This window comes from Halyomorpha halys, unplaced genomic scaffold, assembly GCF_000696795.3.
Source record: "Halyomorpha halys isolate HHAL.00 unplaced genomic scaffold, Hhal_1.1 Scaffold726.1, whole genome shotgun sequence".
Classification (NCBI taxonomy): Eukaryota; Metazoa; Arthropoda; class Insecta; order Hemiptera; family Pentatomidae; genus Halyomorpha; species Halyomorpha halys.
This window is the reverse complement of record NW_027116696.1, coordinates 369,772-389,086: the sequence shown is the minus strand read 5'-3', so window position 1 is coordinate 389,086 and position 19,315 is coordinate 369,772. Positions and strand designations below refer to the sequence as shown.

At 28.7% G+C, this 19,315-nt stretch overlaps 3 protein-coding genes across 9 annotated transcripts in view; all 3 read right to left on the bottom strand.

Annotated features, from left to right (window-relative positions):
* sky (GTPase-activating protein skywalker) overlaps positions 1-5,726 on the bottom strand; it is a 77,375-nt gene extending 71,649 nt beyond the window's left edge. For 2 of the 6 annotated variants that reach the window (XM_014428540.3, XM_014428541.3), the window contains exons 1-3: positions 5,514-5,726; positions 4,914-5,356; positions 583-771 (exon numbers count right to left, since the gene is read on the bottom strand). In XM_014428540.3, the coding sequence (XP_014284026.1) occupies positions 583-771; positions 4,914-5,229 (505 nt within the window). In that variant the 5' untranslated portion in view covers positions 5,230-5,356; positions 5,514-5,726. The remainder of the gene's footprint in view (positions 1-582; positions 772-4,913; positions 5,357-5,513) is intronic. The other 4 variants (XM_014428542.3, XM_014428543.3, XM_014428544.3 and 1 more) reach the window with 3 other exon arrangements.
* Positions 5,727-6,035: 309 nt separating this feature from the next.
* Positions 6,036-10,972, bottom strand: Rpp30 (ribonuclease P protein subunit Rpp30). Its single transcript, XM_014428547.2, has 8 exons — positions 10,751-10,972; positions 10,555-10,679; positions 10,075-10,149; positions 9,930-10,004; positions 6,888-7,094; positions 6,747-6,814; positions 6,343-6,422; positions 6,036-6,258 (listed from the first exon to the last, which is right to left on the bottom strand). Exons 1-8 carry the CDS (start codon positions 10,830-10,832, stop codon positions 6,212-6,214), a joined length of 759 nt encoding a protein of 252 aa, XP_014284033.1. The 5' UTR covers positions 10,833-10,972; the 3' UTR covers positions 6,036-6,211.
* A 2,950-nt stretch (positions 10,973-13,922) lies between these two features.
* APC4 (anaphase-promoting complex subunit 4) overlaps positions 13,923-19,315 on the bottom strand; it is an 11,555-nt gene continuing 6,162 nt past the window's right edge. For both annotated transcript variants that reach the window (XM_014428538.3, XM_014428539.3), the window contains exons 3-4: positions 17,327-17,478; positions 13,923-15,872 (exon numbers count right to left, since the gene is read on the bottom strand). In XM_014428538.3, the coding sequence (XP_014284024.1) occupies positions 14,061-15,872; positions 17,327-17,478 (1,964 nt within the window). In that variant the 3' untranslated portion in view covers positions 13,923-14,060. The remainder of the gene's footprint in view (positions 15,873-17,326; positions 17,479-19,315) is intronic.

Sequence of the window (19,315 nt, the reverse complement as noted above, 5' to 3'; positions counted from 1 at the left end):
TGGGGGTAGGAATTGACGAAGTTTATAGAGCAGACCTGGATGCCAGACTCGATCGAAAGCTTAATTTTTAACTTAAATTTCAAAATGGGTTAAATTTAGACAAATCAATAAGGAGGTAAAAAAAAAAAACAACAGCATGCTAGGCATATTAGTATGTCCAAAGAGGTAATGTCTAATATAGTACATTGGTTTGTGCAACAGATGAATGAATACACCACTAATGAAGGACATTAATAATGTGGTCCTAAAAATATTTATAAACAATATGTATAATATGTATATAAATGACAAAATTTCACAATGGAAATTGATGAAATAGACAAATATGAGGTAAATATTGATTACAAGAATTTTAATTGTATACATATAACATATAGATAAAAATTGTTAATAACATTAAATTATTTGTAACACTTTTAGGATCCAACAGTACATGAGTATAGGGTAAATCCCGAAACATTGTACAAGAACAAACTATAGCATAGTAATATTTCCAATTGGAAGTTTTCTTCACCTTAGCATTTTAAAAATGTAGTATTTTTTGTTTGGGCAGTAGAAATTATGAACAAAAAAATGGTATACCAGTCATGAAGTGAAGCAGTAGAGCTGTTATAGGGTATACCATAGGCGAATATGTTATATCAGGGAGAGCAAAGCCTAAGACACAGACAATTCTATCAGCCACTTTAATTCCAGCTTTGGTCAAGTGATAGTAGTGCTTATGCTGACTTTCCACAAACTGTGGTAACAAGATTCCTTTTTCAGGTAATTCTGGGGAAAAAAGATTAAACAATGCTATAAATGAACATACTCACATCCTGCTAATATACACATAATGTATTATGCATAATCATTAGACTAAATTCATCTACAAATAATTTGTACTTTTGATATACATTTTTATATCTGTTAAAATTTGGAAACAGTTAAAAAAAGTTATGTTCACTTCTTACTTCATAAAATATATAACATTAATTTATAAAAATATAGGCAATAATTTATGACCTGCTGCACACTTTATTTCAAGAGAAATTTAATACTTACATTTGATTTAGTAGAACTCAATTTATACACATAATTTAATTCTATAAACCTAAATCAAATTAATAAAAAAATATTACCGTTCCAAATCAAGAAGATATATAATCTTAATGAAGTTTAAATGGTTTAAACAACCTATTAAATAAACTGCTATAGTTTCAGAAACTATTTAAAATAGTAAAGTAGGTTTACCTGATACTACTAATTTAACACTTAAGAAATAAATATAAGTCCAAGGCCTGTATGTGAGTATCTGAATAAATGTACTAATAATATAAGTCAGTGCTAGCTATTTCTTTTTTTTTTTTTCATAAAACAGTTTAGCATAAATTTAGTACAGAACTATAGAATAAAAAAACACAAGAAAATGTGACCAATACTCCTTGTGACCCCCTGGCTGATGGAAGCAAGGCCAATAGAAGAGTGCCCTGTTGGTAGGCCAAGTGCTATTGTCTAGGGACTATACAGAGGAATACAAGCTCGCAAAGGAATATGGTTGCTCATTAAATCAACTCTGAAGAATGGCTTTAAACTGAGAGACATACATGAGATGAACTAGCCCTCTACACCAAACAGCACTATGAAGAATTAGAGAAAACAATTTTAAAATGAATATATTAGTCTGAGAGCCCATTCAGAAAAATGACTTATTTTATGGAATGCCTCATTTAATTTCATTTTATTTAAATCAATGCTCTTGAAAATGAGCTAAAAAAATATACATCTCAAGGCAACCGGATTAAAAAATCATGGCCAATTGATGAATTTTAAAAACTTCACTCAATTTTCATTCAGTGCTCAATATATTTAAAGATTCCTACAGAATGTAGAAAAATAATGGAACCTTTTTGAAGTATAGTAAATTTACTAACATTTAAGCATTAAATAGCACTTTATGCTCCATAGTACACAAGATGAAGTATCTCAAAATCTCAATTTTTTTTTTCAAGTAACGAGAAATCAACATTTCGTGAATATATTTTGGCAAATAACCTGGAAAATATGACTCCCGTGAAGATAATCATTGAATTTACTTTATGATGATTTCAATAAATTAAATTTGAGTGCTAATAGACATCTGTAAGTCTAATGGTTACTGAGATAGAGTTTTTTTTATAAACTAACATTTGTTCATTTAGTTCAAGTCAACATTTTGTGAAATTTGAAGGGAATAATCAGAGCTGTGGTCAAGAAGGATAAAAAATAGTAGTACCTATTTATATAATGACATTAATTATATATATATATTATTACCAAGATAGTTTTTCAAAAATTTTTGTAAATAATGAGAAATCAAATTTTTGTAATTTATTTGAGCAAATATTATGGAAACTGTAACTCATAATGACGATCATAAGGAACTACTTAATGGTGCATTTAATTAACTTAATTTTGAGTGTTAATATATATTGCTACATTGAATAGTCCCTGAAATAGTTTTTAAAATACTACACTTTTTATACAAAAAAATGGAGGTATGCAACAACAAGAAAAAATAATTTTTCATTAACATTTTAGAACATTCCCTTTTATTTCTTCCAATAATTATCAGCAATCATCAACTTTAACTCTTAGATGTATGTAGTATTCATTAATGTAATAAAAAACGAGTGAAATAACTTTTAATTTGATTTCATGAGCCCCTCTGCAAGCAGAAATCTTTTGGGAAAAAATTTAATAATTTGAAATTTTAGCACACAGGAGGATTCTATAGCATCAAACTCCATAAAATCTACTTTAAAAAAGCAATCTTTTTCATCTGAAGGTAGCTTTAAAGTAATTGAGCACTGTAGTCTGATATTATAATTCTATAGAATTTAACTATCTTTCATAAAGTATTAGATATAGTATAAGATTAGTAGATAGTTGACCGTGGATGGTGAGAAAATGAACAAAGGGGGAGGGGTGAGAAATAAAATATATCTTTATAGCTATATTTCCTTTTAATCATATATTAATCTATTTTCTTTCAAATAAGCTTTTTTTTTAAAAAATATTTTTAATAATTGCTTAGAAAAAGTATTCTTTTTACCTCAGGCTTATAGGGTACTTAAAGCATAAGAAATACTATTATAAATGGTAGTTATATGTAAGCATTGCCAAGGAAATTACAACAAAAGCTTTTTATTATCCAATTACTGCTCCATTCCTATGGGTTTTATTAGGAAGATATGTAGCTTAAAGCCTTCCTAAACAAACATTCTATCTAATACAAAAAGAACTTTTCAAATTGGAATAGTATTTCCTAAAATCGATGCTTTCAAACAAACTCTTCCGTTTTAGGAATTAGTTAACCATGATTTTTTTTTTCATTTCTGAAAGAGAAAATTCTCAAAAATCAAGTACTTAAAGAAGCAACCATAATGAGATACCTAAATCGTCATATTCAAATATATATACAAATAATTACTGGATAAAAATATACTTATTACCAAAAATTAATTATAAAGATAAAAAATTTTGAATACAAACAAATATTAGCATTTAATGAATGGGAGCTATTGGCAAACACAATAAAATATTAATTTCAGTACTTATTTGATACTAATTATTTTAATTCACCCCTAGCATCATTACATGAGCATGGTTAAAATTAAACCAATAATACACTCCATTATCTACTAAGCTAATTGATAAGAACATCTGAAAAGATAACAAATAATTAAACCCCCATATAAAACTAAATTGACATAGGAACCACTACAAGTGTTAGTAATAAAAATGTTCAAGAACATCATAGAAACCTAATATCCTTAAGTCAGTGTGGGCTCCGTTCATTAAACCACTTGTTGTCTTTAATAGGGATATCCTCTTAGCCAATGCTAAAACATCCTATGAACATGAATCATAACACTGGCTAACAAAAATAACGAATAGACTTAAATAAAATGTTAGTATCACAAATATTAATGATTTGCTTACTGTTTCAACTACATATGATCGATAATCTTTTTTTTTCTATATATTACCAATGTTAGCAATACCTCTGATACCCTTAAATTACTTAGAATGCCAAAAAGGCATGCTATCACTAACTAATATTTTTTTCAAGAAAGTTACTGGTGTTTTTTCAAACTACAGAAGTTTAAATAAACTATACATTAATTGGAAGTAAATAACACTTAATACATAGTGTAGTAATATATATATATATATATATATATATACTGTAGATATAATACTACAATATTTGGTGACTAATAAAATAAAATTAAAACAAAAATGCACCATTTAGTAATTTATTTTTATTTTTAAATAGTACATTAATAATCCCCTTCTTCCCCTCCAAGAAATACTAAAATCAGCTTAAACCTAAAGCTAAATATATTTCTATGAATGAAAAAATATAAGCTAAATAATTAATACAACCAATTTGGAAGGTGCTAAGAAGAGAGACTAGGGTAAAATAACTCCATCTGACATTGACAGGATTAAACTTGTTTAGGGAGGTTCTCACCAAAGTTAAATTAGGATTGTCAATAAACATTACCAAATAAACAGGATGAGGATCGCACCAAATTAAAGATAAATTCATGAGGACCACTTTTACACTTATCTACAGTAATTTATAAAATCTTTTACAAACAAAAATTTCAATTTTTTTAATCTCGACCATGAAAGTCAAATTAACTGTTACAAAATCAAGATTAGAATGAATAATAAAGCTAACTTATAAATAAAGTTAATTAAATTAATATTATTATAATATTTCATTACTTAACTTTAAAGGGGAAAAAATGTAATAACAAAAATTATAATAAATAAAATGGAAGAACTACAATGCAAAATAAAACTACTTCTAAAACTTAGACAATTAATAGAGCTTACACAAATGATATTTTGGGGCATATTTAATTATAGAATGTACCTACCTGTGGTGCCAAATAGTTGATTTACTAAATCCCAGTAAAAACCTTCTTGCATAGATTTATCAGGAGCATGTTGATGGCATAACCGGGGCCAAAGCTGAGATCTTATGGTACTGTGGGTGGACCAACAATTTTCTCTCAGAATTATTTTCACCTCTCGTTTTTTTCCACATTCTAAAAGAGCATCTATTTCTTCATAAGTTTTAAGAGGTATCTTTCTACTACTAGGACTGTCCTGCTGACTAGGAATTTCAGATGTATCAACATGAGGAGGAAAAACCTCGTATATATCACTTTCTTCTTCTAAAACTGACAGCATTTTTTTTAGTTCAATCTTGTTTGCAACATGTTGCTATAGTCCAAATTTTTAATTGAATGAAATTTCTTAAGTAAGGTCTGGAAGATGAAGTTTTCTTTTGTCTTTAAGCATCTTGGATTATAAAAACCTGGAAGTTAGCAACTGTACAAATTTAAGTTTAACAAGAACAAAATAAATTATCACTAAACAAGCTAACACATAAATAAATTAATCAGAAATATTGTTGTTGTATAAATATACTAGAAATTGCACAATCAATAAAGATTAAGCCCGAAATTTTTTACCTAAATTGATCGGTAAACCTTCATTATTTCATATAAATATCGTTCTTCGTAAGCGCTATAAAGTTCATGAGAAAAACACTACAACCAAAGGCTGTCCAACAAATACTAACAGACCGTACAGAAAAAATATCATAAAAACTTCAACAGATTAGAGACATCGAACTGAAGTTAACAGGGAGAATTTTGTTTACAAAATGGCTGAAACAAGTCAAAATTAGATAGTAGAGGGCAGCACTATTTAAGGTGTGTACATTGTTCTCAGCTTTTTCATTTGAAGATACCTAAATTGTAATCATTTTTTATCACAAAATTTATTTTCTAAAAATGCAATAGTGCTTTATGTTTTTCATCATTTTTTATATTACTCAAAGCTATGATATGTTGATATTAAGTAATTTATTTTAAATAAGGAGGTTATTAAACAAAATACAAACATATTTTAAAAATCTATTAATTGAAAAAAATAATGTTTAAAAAATTATAACAATGTATTTTAGAATAACTCAATTATTTATTTAGAGTAACAGAATAACCTAATAACAACATAAAATATTTTTATTGGGAGATAATACAATTTAATTTTTATAAATAAATCACAACTTGTCAAGTTTCAATACAATTATCACAATAAATAAATAAAATAAAATAATCATATAGTCCAATCTTGAAGACCTTGGGAATAATTCCGATTAATAAATTCAAACGTGTTCTACAGTAAAACTTGATTTTCCCATCTGACGTTTCACTGAAATTTTTACAAGTAAGTTAGTACAAACTATGCATTATCAATAAGCACTATATTTCAAAATAAGGATTAAAAAATACTCACAAGCTCTGCTGATTACATTTGAAGGTTCAGCTGACAGACAATGTCTAGCTTTATTTTCATTGAGACCAAAAATGAGACTTCTATTTATGATAGGAAAAATAGAGCACATGAATAATATATGTGCCTAAATAAAATATTTTTGTTATAAAACAGTAATGAGTTATAATTTCAATAATATAAGATCATTGTAACTTTAAAATTATTCCCATACTTTTATTCATTTCAATCATAGGAAAAATGTAACAACAATAAGTTAGTAAGTTTATTTGTTTTTTTAAAAGAAAAAATAACTTTACTTTATCGCAAAGAATCAAGAAAGCTATAAAACTAATAAACGAACACAACGTTTCAACCTACTTACCTGGCAAAAATACATCTATATCTAAAGGAAAAGAAAAGGATACAAATACATCACTTCATAAGGGGTCCTTAGAAAGGATGCTTCAGATGTTTCACTTGATAAAATTACATTCTATAAAAATAAAAAATTTTTAACACATATATAAAATTTTTTAAAAAATTCTATAATTGATATTACTAATTACCTTAGCCTTTCCTATGGTGTAAAGTAACTGTGAAATGAATATGGTATTATTAAAAGTTGAGGAATCTCGGATCGCAGGGCTGTAACAAACCTCAAAAAATTTATTTTGTTCTATGACGAGGTTATAATGTTTTTTGGTAAGCCTCCATAGTGGTTTAGTTCTGCAATCAACTGCTATTATATCTACTTCATTGATGTTGATAGCTTGCTAAAATAAAATACATGTTCAAATAAAAAATTAAAAAAATATATATTATTGTTTTTACATTAAAACAAAAAAAAGTAATATTTTTTTTAATTCAGTAATTAAGAGTAAGAAAGTGATAGAAATAAATCAAAATATTAATAGGTTTTTTTGGAGATATTTACAACCCATCACCAATAATACACTTTTTTTTACTGTTTCCCCGAAAATAACTCTTATAATTTTAATTTAACTGGTTATATTAATGTACAATTAAATGGTCTTTAATAACAGCTGGGTCTTATCCTCACTGAAATAGTCTTACAGAGCTTAAATACTGAATTTTCAAAAAAGCTTCTTTTAAGGTACTTTTAAATTTGTTTATTTAAAATAATGAAAAGAAAATTCCCCTGGTTGAAAACAGGTTTATAGAAATAAGAGTAGTAATGTAGATGTATATCGTTGGAAAACTGGAGAGACTTAAAGAAACTAATAAAAAAAAGTAGATATTAGTAGATGAAGTATCTGTTTAAGTAGAATATAGCTGAAAGAGAGCACCAGGTCAGGAAAAATAATTTTGAGATCAACATTATTTTGAAAACCAGATTAAATTCTACAAACAATTTGGAAATGGCAGCAAATTTGGGAAAGAACCCAAAGAAATATTTGATGTTGTGGCAGAAGATATTATGATTAAACTGCCAACTCCAGAAGAATTAAGGAGATCAACTAGAACTGCTGAACAATTGTGGTTTAAGTGGACTTTTCTAGTTACAATGTTAAATGATTTAGTAGACCAATTTTCAGTGAAATTTAATTAACATAGCTAATTTTTCAATTGTTCATTAATTTGAAGATATAAATTTAGTAACATAGCTTCTTCTGGTCATGTACAGAAATAAAAATCAGGTTATACTTTAAAACAATCTTATTTCCTTTTTGTGATGGAATAAAAAAAATATTTCTTTAAATATAGGTTTTTTGAATAATTATTATCTATATAAATAGATCTTTTTGGTGACTTAGGGTATGATCAATAGTACAATATGGGCTTGTTCTTTAGATCACATATCAATAAATTATAAACATACATATGTTTTGTCAAATTGCATCTTAATGGTCATCTCAGAAGGTATTGACGCAATGATGAACTCCTCGCTAAAACCTCAGAAAAATGATCAGTAACTTTGGAATTCGAATGGTCAAGTGCTCTGAAACTTAATACCAATGATGCACCATACACCACCATTATAATACTACATAATACATACCATGCACTCAAGCATGGTGTCCCAAATATCAGCAGATAGATAAAAGAATGTGGATCCCTTAGTCCACCAGTCTGAAATACTAACAAATATATTGCACAATTGTCCTAACTCAGTTTTAACAATAGAAAAAAGAATTTCTTGACTAAGCTCCTAAGAGAGAGTAAAATATATAGATACTGATAGATCCACAGCATGCTGAACAATGTCCCTTTCCCTAAAACAGGAAAGTTAGCAATTATTCTGTTTTATACTGTAACATATAAAAGTTACAACCTCTATCAGGCGAGTGAGTTGAAAAGGGAAAAAGAAATATATGATTACAGTTACAGCTTAACTGGACTCAATATAAGAAACCTTGGGTTTGGAGGTCACACAACTGTATCAGTCACGACTAGCAGCTTCTAGGAGGATATTGTTGTCGATAATGAAAATAGCAATACTAGCTAGAACTATACTCCTCCTAGACTCCCAAGAAATCAAGCTCTACCAGATGTCAGGTAACTTATGATACAAAATGTGACTGAACAGAAAAGCATGATTTATATATATAAGATGAACTCCTCGCTAAAACCTCTCAAAAATGATCAGTGACTTTGGAATTCGAATGGTCAAGTACTCTGAAACTTAATACCAATGATGCACCATACACCACCGTTATAATACTACATAATACATACCATGCACCCAAGCATGGTGTCCCAAATATCAGCAGATAGATAAATATATATATATTTATATATATTATATTAATTGATATATTCTATTTTTTTAGTAATTTATTATTTTTAGACTTGATATTCTAGTAGAAACTTTAATTACTAGATATGTTTCAGCATAAATTTCTTCATCAAACATTATTAATGTATCTGAATATAATTTATAGATGTGTATTTGAATAAATGAAATAAAAGCGAAAACACATATTCAAATAAAATATAAAAAGTAGTAAAGGGGAAAAAAACTCTATCCACAATACACTATTGATATACTGAAATGATGTAATATTGATTGTAATCAATGGAAATTTCGTATATCCTAGATTATCATAATGGAGTTATGAAATTTTCATTGCCATTGATATATTTTTAACATTCTGAAAATTTTTGGTACAAAACAACTGTATACAATTGAGTAACACCTCTTTCAAAATAAAGTATTTCTCTCTATACAAAATTAAAAATTTAAATAGAAAATAAACTTCAAAGGTGCAGAGTAATTCATTAAGACCATTCTACTAACACGAGGTCAAGGTTGTTCAGATTTTAGTGAATCATAAAATTCATATTTTTTGTTAGTACATATCCACTATTCTTTTCATGTTGTATACGTAAACACTTAAACGCATAAATACTTAACCTAAAAAAATTGTATCTAAAAAATTTTATATAACAATTATATACAATTCGATCAAGAATTGTTCTCATGTCAACTCTGGAACCAATGACAAATCTACCCTTCAAACTAAATTTTTTCTCTAACTGGAAATCACAAATACATATATATAAACAAAATGGTTATCTACCAAAAATTATGTTATTTTAGTGACAATAAGCACAAATTTTCAACATTACAGTCTATAATAAAATACCTGGAAGCATGGTAGATTATCAGGTACAACAGCTACTATATGGTATTTTTTGACAGCTGATGATTTGCCCTGAAACTGATGTTTGCATATAAGTAATTTAATCAATATGATAATAAATTATAAAATAAATTAAAACTTTACTTACAACTTTGGAGAAATGAGAAATATCAGAAATTTTAATGGTCAACCGGTTCAAAACCTTCATTTTTCCAGCATATTGCTAAATAGACAGACAAGTCAGGAAGATCATTATTAAAAATATAACTACAAAACATTATTGAAAGTGTGAAGAAAAATTATGTTTCAGATATGTTCCAACAGCCACTTTTGACTGTCAAGAACTGTACACAGTATGCATAGTAAAGGTTTCGGAAGGGAAATACCAGTACTGCTCATGCTATATTCAGTTCTTGACAGTGAAAAGTAGTCAGAACAGACCTTTAGGGAAGAATATAAAATTAAGTAAATTTGATTTTGAAAGCTGTAGAAGCAGTTAAAAGTTCCTATCACAATTATACCAGAGGAATTATCTCAAAAACCATTATTTTCAAGGAAAAACACTAGATCCCATTTAAAAAGAAACATTCCTATTAAAATTAAAATAATATACATATGCATAGCTTACTGGTGGTAATTTACAACTCAAAGGTTCTGGAATGAATATCACTTGTTTTTCTCCTTTTTTTGTCCTTTTAGGTAAATCTACAGTTAAATCCACTACCTGATTAATTGCAATTGTTCTATAGTCACCTGAAATTGTAACATTAAGAATGCTTTCTTCTCTTAAAATAAACAAATAAAAATGAATAATAAAACCTTACGTTCAAACCAAATCTGTGAAAGTTCTTCGATGTTCGAGCAATCAGCTAGAACATTCAAATCAAAAAACCCATCATATTCCATTGCAGTAGTGTAATGATAAAGTAGATATAAAAATAATTAAATAAAAGTTGAGAAATATAGTTATTAAAAAAGGTTTTGGAAGTAGCTAAAATAGAAGAAAGCGCTATGTACAAAATGTATACAAAACCCACGTGTTTACATTGACTGTTACATTACCTCTCCATGTATCCAAAGAGCATTTATATTATTTTTTTATTATTATTACTTTAAGGCATCAACCACTTCGAGGTCATTATTGTCTTAATTTATGAAATTTTTATTAGAATTTATTTCCTTGACATCCGAAATTTTTATTAGTCTTAATGCCTTAATTTCCGAATGGAAATGTATAACTGTTGAAAAATGGGAACTTGTGGTAAAATTTTATGGTAAAGTTTTGAGTGATTCAGAAATTCGAAAAGTTTAATTACACTCTGTTTGTTATCCTGCAAAATTTAATGGAGATCTGCTGGTAATTCATACAAAGATTTGATAGAGTCGTATGCTTGGCATTCGGTTAAGAAGTGTTTTACGGTAAGTCACGGAGGTGGAGAACCGCGGGCCATAAGGTAACCGTTGGTCAGGCGCGTATGACCTATTCGAAGGTCCATCAAAATCATTTCCTCTCTGCACACATTTCTTGTGAATGATATTCAAGGGGAAGTACTAAAGTACAAGCCAGTGTAATTGTATTAAGTTAAATCGACAAGACTAATATTATTAGTTTGTACTTTATTATGAAGCAGGGCTCTGATCAGCCAGTTTGTTACCGGCTATTCCGCAATGCTCAGGAACGCAAAGAATCGGAGAGAAATCGAAGAACACAGAAATACCGTTTCTGTTGGCAGACTTCAATGAATAATTGATCTTTCGATTTAGCGGGTTTGTTGTTGTGGACAATCATGACATAATTCACTGTCACGATAGTTTTACTGTAGTGACAGTAATGTAGCACTGGATATGGCGTGATTTTTAATAGTACAAATAAAGTCACTTGACTAACTTTCGCATAAACTATCATTTGTATACGCCTTGACAGTGAACTGTCACAACAATTAACAATTACCAAATGTAATGATGGTAGTCAGGAAAACATTATTCCTATATATGTATACATAGTTGACCGTAAAAGTTGATATATAAGATGGTCAGGGTTGTGGTCAAAAGAGAAACAAAAATAGTTTACAACTATTTATTTTTCGACGTTTCGCCTCACTTTTTTTTGTATCTTTTTAGCCCTCCAAAGTGGGGCGAAACGTCGGAAAATAAATAGTTGTAACTATTTTTTTTTCTCTTTTGACCGCAACCCTGACCATCTTCTTATATATAACATTATTCCTATATATTCGCCCATAAACTTAAAATTGTCAGTCCAAAAATAATCAGACCTGAACCCCAAAATTAAGCCTGAGGCCCAAAAATATTTTTCACCCCATGCCTAAAAAATAAATCAAACCTTGACCCCTGAAAAAAATTCTATGCCTATATCTAAAATTTAATATTTAAGAAAAAATATCTTTCAGAAACCCTGATTTCCTGGCCAATAGTCAAACACTGTATTTTAGCTGTACTATCACTATCACTAAAACTAAATACTTATAAAGATGAAAATTTTAGACCATGTGATTGGAGATTCTTTACAAAGTTGACAATGATTGATTAAGAAAGTTTAAAAGTGAATTACACCCAAACTGTTGGTTTTCAAAAATACATGAATTTCTAATTTTATCTTTTACACCTAGTTATCAGCAGATAAGTTTTTTAAAGCATTGATTCATTAGTGAATAAATGGTTTTTAATTATAGCCAGCAGAATGTTATAGTTCTCTTGGTAATTACTAACTCCCACCACATTTTTTGATATCAATCTGTTACTAAAGTATCTCTTAGTGGGCCCTAAAAAGTTGATTTTTATGTAAGTAATGTAGGAACCATTTTTTTTTTTTTTAAATAAAGAGTGATTCACAAGTGAATGACTATATCTTAGCTCCATCAGTAGAAGAACCTAACAACCAAAAATTGTAATTCTTGATTTCTCATTACTACTTGTATCATAAATAATTTAATTTTTACAATTATGCTCATTAGTCTAATATTTTCATGATAATTCATCATTATCTTTTATATTTTTTTTTACTATTTATTTTATTCACAACTGTAAATAATATTTTATAACCAGCGGATGAGATGTTGTATAGAAAAAAAAACAAAAACCAATGTCATGAAGGTATGAAAGTTAAGGTCATCCAATGATACCTCTCCATTAACATTGAAATTTAACAATCAATTCAAGAGATCCCTGTTACAGCTCCTTCCCAAACATTGTCTCCTGTTGATAGTCCTTGAATTAGAGGGTTAGTGAGTACTGGAAGAGTGTCATGAAACCATTTATAGAGTGATTTAATGGTTGTACATAGGAAATCATCTTGTATTTTAAAAAAATCATCACCTAAAGTACTAATAAGCATCTAAGCCGAGGAATAATTACTAGAACAAAAGATAAATCTCAACCATGACAGGAAACTTCTACCATAAAATTAAATTCTGAGGCTCCTCTTAGTTGTATATTGAGTCCCAAAATTAATATGAAGTAAATATACAATATATAGAATGGGGTTTGGAGAAATAAAATACTAAGAAATTTGTCTTTTTTATTTTGAATTTACACTTAGATTCTTCTATATATTTGTTTTATAGCCATGATATATCATTGAGAATACTAAATAATTTTTTTTTTAATAGAAGGAAGATATTTTCATACTTACAAGGTATCACAGCTAAAGCAACAATATGACATAACTAATAATTAAATAAAATAAAAACTTCACATTAGAAATAAAAAAAAAAAAATTGTGGACTTAATACAATGACTTAGAATCAATATGTTTATTAATGACTTAAATGCTTTCAAAAAATATAATTTCTGTCTAACCTCCATTTTCAATCATAGGTATGTCAGTATTTTATTACTTCATTACTATTTTTTTATTACTAAAAATATGTTGAATTAACTAGATTCACTATCCGGCAGCCATTGTTGGGAGGGCAGAGATAGTAAAAGTGCCTTAAAATTATAAGATCTTCAAGGTAACAGTTTAATGAAAGATGCTCGTACAAAAATATTTCTATTGAATAAGTAAAATAATATTACCAACAAGCAATACCAACTGATAAATTAATAAAAAAAAATAAATTCTCAAAAATAATCAAAATAAAAAAAAATTATATATACAATTCAAAACTAGTGTTATTAAATACTTTGATGTAATGAGCTGCTATCACTTTCCCTTGTAGTTTCCATATCCTCCTCTTCTTCATCCTCTTCAACTTCCATTTCATATGTCCTAACTTTATGCATGTTTTCTGAAAGCATAACTGCCACTCGCCGGGTGCCACTCACTGCCAGCCTGCAAGCTACCATATTTTCAACGATTCTGAGGGCTCCAGCTTCTACTAATGTAATCCCATCCACAAAGTTGTCAGCACTATCAGCAGGTGTCACTAACTCTTGAATTTTCCTCATCGACATCTGTACAAATACTGAGTTTCTTGATTCACCTGGCTGTTGTAGGAGCACTGATATAGTATCCTTGTTATAAATCTGCAAATCAACAACTGTATAACCAGTATTGATATCTTGAGATTTAAAGTAGATACTTGATTTAAATATGTTTCCTTCCTGAATGATAATATCCATATAGACATAACTAGTAGTATTCAAATGAGGTAAAAACACAAGAATAAGTTTATCCTTTTCAAACAAATGAGTAATAGAAACTTTTGGGAGACAAGATACATCCATTAAATGAATGACCGAAGCTACAGAAATTTTGGATCCAATTGCTTTTTGGGGGTTGCTAAACGCATCTTTTAGTACTTGCTTTAGTTTGTTGTGCTGTTGAGTCAAAGATAATTTCTCATGACGAGGAATTATTGTTTGATTCGCCGCAATGCAAGGGTTATCTTTTAAGAAGACTTCCCAAAGGTTTAAATCAGGACTTAAAGTATATGTCAACTCTTCATCATTTATGTACTGTCCCAGATGATCAAGAAAGCAATGTTTCTTACTAGATTTGGCATTGTAACCTTCTAAATTATATAAGTAATCTGCTATAAATCTGGTATCTTGTTCATTTATTCCAGGCACCTGCATATCAGGCATACGATCATCAGATATTCTGAGAATAACATCATACAACCATTTAAATAAAGCTTTGTATTTTTTCATGGACTCATCAATAACTAGGAGAACCTCATTGGCTTTTACGAGAAAAGAGCCTACCTCTGAAAAGTTTTTTGTGACCATTGGCTCATCCACACCAAGAACTTGGAAGCGTTCTGTATATCGAGCCATTCCTTTTAATTCAGAAAGATGAAAAGCTATGCTTTGCCCCACTGCTTGAACATGTTTCAGTACAAGTTTCTGGATATTAGAATGACTAAGTTCTATAGAGTGTCTTAATTTCTTGATTCCTTTGTCTGTGAGATCGTGTAAAAGGAAGGACTCCAAAGAGTCTGTCATGTGACCAAACATAAGCAATTCCAAAAAATCAGCTGATACAGTTCCCTCTGGCATAGAGTCAGCATAATGAGATAGTTTTGATTCCATATCAAGAAGTAAAATATTTTCATAAGCTTCGCAGATGGCATGCATAGTATTCTCTAGATAGTCCATTAAACTCATAATCTGGCCATGCTTGTATGCCAAAGCATATATTTCTTTACAATATGAGTTCAAAACATAACTATCATAGACAACTAATTTTAAATAGTTTCCATTGCTAACAAGCACAAATATATTTTTTAAATCAGCAGAAATCTCCACAGCGACTGGAATGGCACTAGACTTAAGATCATCAGGAAGATAAATGATACCGCACTCAAACAACCCAAAAACACTAATAAACAATTTACCGCTGGTAAATCCTACTATAAGAAAATTCAATTCCTTCTGGCAGGATATTTTCTTAGTATCTTCAAGATTTTCATTTGATTCCTCATTGATAGATCCAAACGTTCTTGATATAGGAGGAAGACGAAGTAAAAAATCAGCAGCATTCTCCTGCAAATGAAATAACAATAATAATGTTAAATAAATAAGATTATTAGGAGGTTTTCTAGTTTGGGAAAGAGAAATATAATGGAATTTTTTCACAGGACAGGAACCTGGGTTGTTCTAAGGATATAGTTATAGAGATATGTAAAAAGATTAAAATATAATAAATTATGAAAAATTTATAAATGAAAAAGGAAAACTTAGTCATAATGGCGTCTTGTTTATAAATGGAAATACAACCACTGAACCACAACAATGTTTTGACAAAAAAAACAATATTAATAATATAGGAAGCAGAGTTGGGCAAATATTAATCGTATGACGAGAGATGAATAACTTTTTATTCCTGAATTTTCTACTCGAATAGTCAATTATTCGTACAAAACATATGATTAAAAATCGTCTCTTGTCAATCAAATAATTTTTGCCCAACTCTGATGGGAAGATCGTTGATTGACAGTGTAAATTATGCAAAACTGGTCCGGGTGCAGCCAAAAGAACTCAAACAGTGATAAATAGTTTGATTACTATTTGAGTTCTTTTAATGCACCTGAACCGACCATTTTCCTTTTAAATATTAATGATATATTATTTTTTTATTTCATGGTTATGTTATTCATTATATAATTTCACTTCATTGGTATTAAACATACAGATTCATTATTGTAATTTTATTTATCAATCTGTAATTTTCGTACTGCACATGGGTGAGAGCTGGGAAACAAATGCAGAGAAAAACAGGTTTGCATTAAAGGCTGACTTGCTGGAGGTAAGAATTTCATCACTGGAACACTGATTGGTATTTAATTTTGAGTAAATTTAGCTTAAAGATTTTCAGATTGGGAATGCTTAAAATTTAAAGTTTATTTTCCACACCTCAGCTGGTTCCACTAAGAACTTTCAGTTGCTTGAGCTTTCAGAGCCATTCATCTTTCAATGATTTCAAGTGGTGCTCCAAACTTAATTGCCTATCAAATATTCATCATAAGAATTGACAGCTACAGACAGAGTAAAAAAATTTTGTTTAGCATGAGCTGTGGAGGTAGGGAGAGGAATGGAGTAGTTGCATCATTATTTATAAAATTTAAGTCAAATCAAATATATGGATCAGATAGGTTTAAGAAACATAAAATAACAGCCAGTATTATGAAGAGAAAACAAAGATTTTAAAATTAAATGTAAAAAATTTAGATTTTGGTATCAGCTACAAACAAAAAGTATATTAGGAGGAAACAGCTTCTATACTATTCCATAGGGAGTAGTGCAGTTTGACATATCTTCAATGGTAAATAGAAAGTTGATACAGTTAATCCTATTATTTTATTAAAACTAGAAGAGATTCATTCAAGAATTATACAAGCTCACATACTATTATTATTAATTTAAATTAATATAATAAATAAAACGTGCATTCAACATCACATTCCGTTACAAGTGGTGAAGATAAAGAATTTAATTACTTGAATAAGGTTACTGCAGTTAGTACCCGTCAGTGAACTCTTCTCTTCAAGCCAGCAAATTGAAGATATTGAAGAACTTCCATTGTCACTACTTGAATAATTGTTTTTATGAACAATATCCTTATTTTCAACATCGACAATGAGCACAAGTCCTAAAATTTGATAATACTAATAACTGATTTGCCTAAAAAGAAAAAGGACATTATAAAAGAAGTTATGCAAGTAAGGGTAATATTTTAAGTAACAAATAATGGGGAGTGAAAAAAAAAAAAAAAAGGATGGTTTTATCAAATTTTCATCAAGAATGAAAAGCTATAAACAGGAAGTGGTTTAATCCAATTCATTTTACAAATAACTAATAGTCTAGTACAGTCGTTTCCAACCAATGAACAATGGGGTTTCATGAGCCTCTTTCAAGCATCCCACAAAATAATTTAAAATTCAGTGATCTATTCACCAATTATCTGGACCATTTTATAAATTCATTTAAGGCAAGCACATAATAAATGTAAATAAATGTTTTGTTCCTCGATATTAACCAATACCACTCCTTATTATACTATATATTTTCAGTGATAATAATAAAGTTACTCAAACAATAAAGGTATATAAATATAAAAGTATTTGATTACTAACTGGTAAACACAAAATAGGCCTTTGTAAAAGAATCAAATTATAATAATAGTTTTGGAGGACTCAATATACATTAATTAATTAACTTATTTTTGGATAATTGCCATCAATGATTATTCTGACATCCCAACGACAGATACATAACACTTGTTTGAAATATTTAAACCTCTAAGATGTTACATATTTGAGAAATTCTAGAACTTCTAGCACGCCTACCTCAAAGACCAGACCTCCCTACATCAGATTATCATTTATTTTGTTCAATGGCCAACTTTCTACAAGAAAAAAAAAAAGTAGTAATTTTACAGAGACAGAAATTTCATCGCCAGAGTTTTGTGAGAGCCACCCTAAAGAGCTAAATCACTTTTAACTTAAAGAATTTTATTTTCACAAAAATCAATTTTTAGAGAACATACAAGGTATCAGGTATTTCATCTACCATGAGAAGCAACCATGGCAAAATCAATATACTCTTAAAAGGAATGAGTATTTAGCTGTAAATGGGCTAGTTTACCTCACCTAACCCAGCCACTCATCTTGATGAAAAATTATCAAAATATATACATGCATGTGTGTATGTAAAAAAATATATAATGAATAAAAAATATTATAATTTACACTATAATTTTTTTTTATGAATCTTGAATATCAGTCAATAAGACAACTATATTGAGGCAATATTTCGTAATTATGTCTTATGTGTTAATGAGGTTAAACCAGAAACAAATAAGACATAATTAACAATACTATATATAAATAGACTAAATAAAAAACAAAAGTAACATACTCACTACCTGCTAGAAAGTATGATTACGTTTTAGATCTTGAATTAGTTGTATCATAGCAATATAGAACACACTGTAAGTAAAGTTCATAGTTTTTTAATGATTAGTTAAAGAAATTCTATGCTCTAAAAAATTGTTTTTTTCATTATAGGGCTTGATGATGCAAACAATAAAATTGTGACATATCGCCTCATAGATTGATCCTCAAGATCCACAAAAATCCATATTATTAACAGTCAAGAAAAAATTTATCATGTACATATTTAACATTATTTTAAACCAACATAAATAGAATTATAGATAAATAAAGAAACTTTTCTTTTATAATTGTTAAGGATGTTAACTGCTGTTTTTCTGATCTTAATTAGGGTGAGGAGCTTTTATTTGAAAAAAAAAGCTATTTAAATCATGAAAGGAAAAGTTTAGATACAACACGTAGTGAAAAAAGAAAAATATATTTAGAATTTCTAAAGTTAAAAATTTTACTTTTTGCAATTCACTGAGAACCTCAACTATTGATGTTGCTCGCTATCATTTGAATACCAGGTCATTCAAAAAGTCCTGTCGTTTT